Below are 7123 nucleotides of genomic sequence, written 5' to 3'. Positions count from 1 at the left end.
TTTGTGTAGACCATTAGAGACGGTTAAGCCAGAGCTACAAAATGTGTTGGGTGTCGTATGTTGGTCCGCTTAAAGGTGGTTGTGGTGCCTCTTCTGCGCAGAATTGGTACCCCTTTCGCTTCTTCCCAGGGCCATTCGAACCAGAGTGCGAAGCAGGCCACAGTGGCGCTAGTCAGACTGCCGTCCGTTGGGAGAGCGACCAGGCATTGCATGAAAGGGTACACCCGCTTGTGCACACTGGAGTTTCCCTTCATACATCCTTAATATGGAAACGCGGGGCTGAGAAGCAAGGTGGACCTTTCCGATATGCGGCATGGCTGCGTTATCTTCCTGAGCTGCGCTTGGCCCCAGCAACTGTAGAGTGGGCAAAAGGCATGCTCAGTACCCGTCTACAAGGCTGCCATGATTCTCTGGCCCAGCAGAATGTGCAGCAAGGGGAAGCGACGGAAGTTTTGGAGGCACCGGATTCTTCGGAATGTACGCCATTTGAGACATCAGCAACTGTGTCTTTTCCTGCCGTCCGGGCTTCTTGTGAGTGTCGAATTGCGCTTCCCCTTCAGGGGGTCCCGTTCGCTAAGCGCCTACCTTTTCATATATGTGCTGTTGTTCGTATGGTTCCAGCTTCGGGATAGCAGCAAACATGTTCATTGACTCCGCATTATCCGCTGCCTTTTCCGCTTGCAGGCCCCTCGCAGTTGGCGCTGGCCGATAAGACAGGGGGCATTAAGACTGTTGAAATAGTGGAAAACCTTAGCAAGAAGGCACCAGACAGTCCCGCGTATGCCGTGGTTGATGCTGATGGACGGTGCTGGGAATGCCCCCTGGATCACACCACGGTCTTCACTCCTAGGCTGCAGATTCACAGTCCCCTAAGGGCAGCCCAAATATCTGTTGGAGAGGCCGACCAAAACGTCAATGATGTTTCTTCAATCCCTCCTCTATTCCTCAGTGTTGACAGAAGAGAACCACCGTTAGAAGACTCGCCAGCCCGTGTGGAACGGCTGCCCAAAGACTTCCCTCCGCAAGCGCCATCTGGCCAGGTTCCACATGTACCTCGAAATACGCGGTCTTCGCAGTCGTTTACCTGTTGGGGAATGCAAGGCACTGCAGGGAAGGCTTCTACTTCGGCGCCCGCGGGACCGTATTCGCACCTGGACGTCTCCTCTGCCCAATCGGACGCCCAAACTGAAGATCAACCCATTCTTCATAACAATTCAACAGTGAAGCACTCGAGTGAATGCTTTCCCAAGCATTCTTGTCGGAGGGATGGGTGGCAAATACTTGCAGCAGCTGGTCGGCAGCTGGACGGAAATACAGTCAAAACGGTTGACGCTCCCTTTTATCCTGTGGTATGCAGCAGCTGCCAACAAGAGGTCGAAGTTGAGACAGTGGTTTCTCAGCCAGGTAGCCCACCTCCTTTGCAGCACCCATACTCAACAGGGTCCCTGGGTGGCACCTGCCGAACGGTATCGCTTTCAGCGTCAGGCACACTTGAAAGGGCCTTGGGGTCTCCCTCAAATGCCGCCTGGCAAAACGCTCCCTCATGTGAAGGTTCTCCAAAGTGGAACCTCTCTGCGTTCAAAAGCTCGCCTTCTTTTCCGTGTGATGCAATGAGGGCGTCGTCCAAGCCAGAGAGGCTGCCTTGCACGCTTCGCCCGAGCACGGCACAAATAACTGTTCACTATACCCGTGCAGTGGCAGCAGTAAATAACACAGCAGATTTAAAGGCAAGCATGGGGCACCGCGTCGACCGTGGATTGCAATATACTAAGTTGGCCAGAACCGTTTCACAAGTAGATGCCGGGAGGATGCGCGTGCAAGGATCTACGCATTTTCTTTCCCCGGTTGCTGCTGAGCCTTCTCCCAGTGTTTCAGTCTACTCATTCACCGGAAGCAGTCTGTCAGAGACCTGCTTGGTGTGTGAGGATCTGTCTAACTTCCAGGATGGAGCAACGTCGCGGACGGATGATGCGGGCAGTCAAATGCGTAAGGACACGGATCCAGGTCCACTTGGTTCAACCCCCCCACCGCCCGAGAAGTCCCACACGAAAACTCCGGAGGAACAACCCAGCGCAACGGTGGGAGTGCTTATCGAGCCGCAAACATCTCGTGTGATGGAGCTCCGAAGGTTGAAGCGTGTGATGCGGGCACTGTATAGCTCGGTGTCGGGGACTTACCGACGTTCCGAAACTAAGCAGCAACTGGATCACGACGATGCGACACCAGAAGCAACTCTTACTGGGCGACTGTACCGGCGTTACACTGGAAAGCAATTGCAAACGACCGAAAAGGCACACCAGTTTGATGTGGTTGAGCCGGAAAAGCGTCATGGCATTGGATTGCGACGACGACTAAGCCGTCGGTTGCTCTCACTGGATTTTCATGCGACTGCCACCCCTTGTTCAGGAGGCATTCCGAAGCCATGGGGCAAGCGACATTATTACAGGCGAGGTAGCCTGTACCGCAGAGGCAGTGAGACAGTTTCAAGCACGCGCTTCTCGTTCCGTAGAAGCACGCTGCGTTCAAATAAGAGTGACTCCGAAGCGTACGCCGAGCCAACAGGTAATGAAAGATTACCTCTGAGTTTGTCGGCCGTGCGTGGCACTTCAAAGCGTCTTATTCGGCTTCCAATTTCCTTTTCTGATCGCGTTCGGCGCGGAACGCTCGTGCTTGCCCGGAGCATGCAAAGCAGGGCCCGGCGTAGTGGGACAATGTAGAAGCTCCTCTCAAAAGCATGGATGGGGTGGTCGTTGCACCAGCGTGCAGCCATGAGACTAGCGCATTTTGCAGTTCGCGTACGTCAGACGTTTGCCTTCAAAGCCGTAGACGGGCTTAGAACCGAGACTGTCACCAGCCTGTCTGGCTAAGCCTTACAGCGAGGACCGGGACTATCATCCCAGACTCAGTAAAGTGGCTGGCACACGGGAGCCATTATTAGCTTGCATTGTTCGACTATCCCACACGGTGCTCAGTTGTTCGGCCTGTTTGATCGACTGAGGACAGGTACAGCCGCACTGAGGAATCAGTATTGCCACAGGGTGCATTTTCCGGGGCCTTGCGTTTGCAGCTCTAGCGGTGGTTGCACGGGAGAAGCGGCTCCATCTTGAAACTAAATTTGGCCGAATGTGCGTGAAGAAATGCCACCGCTAATGAGCTGCGTGTGTGTACGGCGGGTACGGCAAGTGAAAATCTAGTGCTTCGCTGGGCCTTACATTGATCCTGAGCATTCCTGTCACCGTGCTGCCGCCCCTTTTTGTCGGTATTCTGGCGCTCCTTTCAACATGGCAAACGCCACCCGCTAGTAGCAGCATGCATTTTAAACAGGTCTCTAAGTACTTGCAAACTGATACTGCAGCCCTGCCACAAAGCAACGAACTGCTGTCCTTGTACTGTATTCGGCATCAGGACAGCACCAACCCAATCCGCGGAGCGGTTGCAAATGCGTGCACTCACGGATGACCTTCCAAGAGCTGTGAATTGTCGGACACTGCAGTTTTGCAACAAGTTTGCCGCTAAGTGGTCACCAATTAAGCCGTTTTCCGATTACCGACCAGTATGTTCCACAATCAAATTGTTGCACTTCTGGAAAGGACACCCGTTAAGAGCCAAAACTGTGTCACGCACATGCCATGCACATGCCAAGTCTGGTGTTTTGGCCTTGATGAGCCGAAACATGACAAATTCAGCCACGAAATAGGCTTCGCACAGAAAAATCTTTGGAATGAACGTACGCAGCTGCCAAAACGAAGCTCTGCCGACCGCATAAGGGGGAAACATTCCCTCAAGAACTCTCCGCACCAATTGCAGACGCCAAACAGAGTCCGAACGTCCTGTCATATGTAACTAGGCAAGTACCTTACCATAGGTCTTACCAAGCTCGCAAGAGAAACGGTGAGAGCCCCAGCAGAGAGACTAATATATCCACGCCATATGGAGGATAACCCTTGGACAAACTCACATCTAACGATTCACCCTAAGGGGCCCCAGAAGTCGTGATATCTGGCTTGGCTTCAATGCCGCCACACGCCGGAGTCTTGTACGTCGTGCTGAAGACTTTGTGCGCGCATGGTGTTGCCGTCCAGGTCGCCTGTAGAGCAGCTTCCCAGTTGCAGTAACCTTGAAACGCTTATCAATGGAACCTCTGGATTTCTGTTTTACTGCTGGAACGCGAACTGCACGACGCATGGAGAGGCTGCATGGAACTGCTGACAAAGGATGGCCAGTCTCCTCACCTTCGATGGGACGCTTCAACCGGGAAGCACTGAACAGCAAACCTCGTGCAACACTATAAAATGGCTTCGCCGGCAGCACCTCACCTGAGAAGAAGGTGGTTTTGGCAGTTCCTGAAACTCTGTTGTACAATGGCTGCCTCCTAGCACCTTGCTGTCTAGGGGGCCTGAAATCATGCTCCCCTTCGGAGAATAAGCCCCAGTGGAATGCTGAGCTTGCTACGGCGCTCCCCTTCTTCCACCCAAGTTTTTGAAATGTTGAGTTTAGTGCTTTCCCATACCCGTGTATAGCCAAGCTCCTGCCAATTGTTGATGCTGTGGTTTCCCCTTTTAGCCCCACTCGATTAGACAGCCGGATTGACTTCCGTGTTATCCAACACGGATGCAACAGCAAGTCAAGGCCCAGACCTGCTGGAACAGAAGCTCCTGCACACAGCACGAGGCTCACTGCGGTAGCCGCCAAAAGGAATAGCGGAAGGATCCTCCCTAGGGCCCGTCGTGGCTTGCCACTGCCGCTACAGCAAACCCCTCCTCCACTTTGCACTATTCCGGCGTTTAACTGCATTCCTCTTCCTCGTATTTGTTTATTCATGGAACGTCCATTGAGGGCGGAGAGCCCGACTTCGTGCAATCGTGGCGAACCCCCTTCTTTGCCCAAATTCTGTGCCTTCGCGCTTTGAGGAAATTCGCAGCATTCAGCCTTCATATCGTAGGCCATCATGAAGCTTCTGTCAGCGCTTGCCTTTCCCAACGGAAGGACATTGTGCTTCGAATGCGCAGAATCAGCCCTCAAAACTTCCGATTGGGGCGAATGAATGGCAATGGCGTTGCCTTGGGACGCGCAGGGATGGTCTTGTGCCTTAGAGGAGGGTGACACGGCGATGGGTCGTTCCGCCAAGAAGCTTGAAACCTCCAGAGGTTGCGTGTGAAGCACGTTAAAACGAGGCTCAGGTGACAGCACCGGCGCCGTCTGCTTCGGTTCTTTCAGTCGCATCCGCTGGCTCCTACCAAACACATGCCCGGTTTGCACTGCCGGCAACGTTGCTTTTCGTTGGGCCCCTTTGAACAGTCGTTGTTCCTCCACCGCCGACGAGATGCAGAGTGTCCTGCACCCCGATGATCCTGACACCGCCTTCATGTTTGCTGAAGTACGCGCTGCAGACCGGCTTGCTATCGGCGAACCACGAATACAACCTGAGGAATCTGTTAGGCGTCTCCTCAGGGCTGGGCACCGTCGTATTCCCACACCTTCACCGATTCCTACGCCACCAAGAAATGTGTTGCTATGGCTGCGGAAAGACATCGACAAAAGTTCACAGCTGGACTTTTGCTGCTGGATCGGTCCTTCAAGGCGCCGTAGACAACGTCGATTTCGTCTGGCGGCTGACGAAAGGGGTGCTGAGCGTTCAATATCAATCCTCGAGTCAGACTCGAGACTCCACCCATGAGACTCCTGCTTATTTTTGTGCAGATTTGTCGACACCGTTCGGGAAAGACTGCCATTTGTTCGTTCGATTTCCTGTGCGTCTCGCATATCATTGCAAGCAGCGGTAGATAACGCGCTGCATTGTTTAGGCTGCATTTCTGTCAGTGGTGCCCCACGCGTCTTCTTTGAAGTGGCGCTCCTACCAGATCCTCCCAGAAGGTCTAATCGTGAAGCCAAACTCGTGACGTACTCATAACATACAACTTGCCTTTGGGCTTCAGGTGTCGAGGTGCTGCATGCACCGGACCTTGAGACACCCGAAGCCATATTGCTGGGAGGAATTGAGTGCAGTTGCCGCGCGTGAAACTCCTCTGGAGCGCCGATCGTGCTAGACCTGTATTCGCATTGCCCTTCGGAATCCGCCTTCGCTGAAGGCCGTGCAAGGGCGGCATGTGGCAATGGCAGTTGAAAACGTTCAGCTGGCGTGTAGGGACCTGAACTGCATAGAGCGGACAGCTCAGCTGCTGTGCTGACACCCTTCAATCCCCCGCTTCCCACCAGGGTTGATACTGACGACCATGTAGTGATTTCAACTAAACCCTTCGCTGTGAAACTGGCATCCAAGCAGGAACTGGTTGTATGCGTCCCAGGCAAAGGCGTTGGCGCACACTTATGCAGAGGAGACGTCGACGAAACGGTATCGACTGACGACTCTCGTGGGGGACCGCGTTGCACTGCCCAAGTGTCTGGGATTTTTGGGGCGTCTGCAGCTGGAGGTGGAACGATAGAGGGATCACCTACACGCTGGGAATCAGCCTCTTTATTCATTAAAAGCTCCTGCTGTGCTTTATCGGAGGACAGGCTGTTCGGCGTTTCTCCAGCGATATCGTTGTCCACAGGCAAATCTGCACTTGCCCCTGCTGCAGCAGATTCGCTACCTCTAAGATGCTGAACCAGAAAATCATGGCATCCTTGTAGACGGGTACTGAGCATGCCTTTTGCCCACTCTACAGTCGCTGGGGCCAAGCGCAGCTCAGGAAGATAACGCAGCCATGCCGCATATCGGAAAGGTCCACCACCCTGCTTCTCAGCCCCGCGTTTCCACATTAAGGATGTATGAAGAGAAACTCCAGTGTGCACAAGCGGGTGTACCCTTTCATGCAATGCCTGGTCGCTCTCCCAACGGACGGCAGTCTGACTAGCGCCACTGTGGCCTGCTTCGCACTCTGGTTCGAATGGCCCTGGGAAGAAGCGAAAGGGGTACCAATTCTGCGCAGAAGAGGCACCACAACCACCTTTAAGCGGACCAACATACGACACCCAACACATTTTGTAGCTCTGGCTTAACCGTCTCTAATGGTCTACACAAATTCTACTATACTAAGAAGAAATGCCGCAAGGTAGTTGGATCGAATAATCGTGAGTACCTCGATTATGTCAGGAGCTGTGCCCCCATACTTCTTCAGTT

At 53.6% G+C, this 7123-nt stretch overlaps 2 protein-coding genes across 2 annotated transcripts; one reads left to right on the top strand and one right to left on the bottom strand.

Moving 5' to 3' along the window:
• Nucleotides 1-41: 41 nt before the first annotated feature.
• On the top strand, nt 42-3150 carry EMWEY_00054710 (hypothetical protein; the record flags this gene model as incomplete). The annotated part of the gene is made up of 3 exons (XM_013480150.1): nt 42-477; nt 685-2472; nt 3068-3150. 3 exons carry the CDS (start codon nt 42-44, stop codon nt 3148-3150), a joined length of 2307 nt encoding a protein of 768 aa, XP_013335604.1.
• Nucleotides 3151-3543: 393 nt separating this feature from the next.
• On the bottom strand, nt 3544-6984 carry EMWEY_00054700 (hypothetical protein, conserved; the record flags this gene model as incomplete). Its single annotated transcript, XM_013480149.1, has 3 exons — nt 3544-3751; nt 4511-4655; nt 4872-6984. 3 exons carry the CDS (start codon nt 6982-6984, stop codon nt 3544-3546), a joined length of 2466 nt encoding a protein of 821 aa, XP_013335603.1.
• Nucleotides 6985-7123: the final 139 nt, after the last annotated feature.

The sequence above is a fragment of the Eimeria maxima genome, genomic scaffold (genome assembly GCF_000499605.1).
Source record: "Eimeria maxima Weybridge genomic scaffold, Emw_scaff1671, whole genome shotgun sequence".
NCBI classification, from domain to species: domain Eukaryota; phylum Apicomplexa; class Conoidasida; order Eucoccidiorida; family Eimeriidae; genus Eimeria; species Eimeria maxima.
The sequence above is the reverse complement of the archived record's forward strand: the minus strand, read 5'-3'. Positions and strand labels throughout refer to the sequence as shown.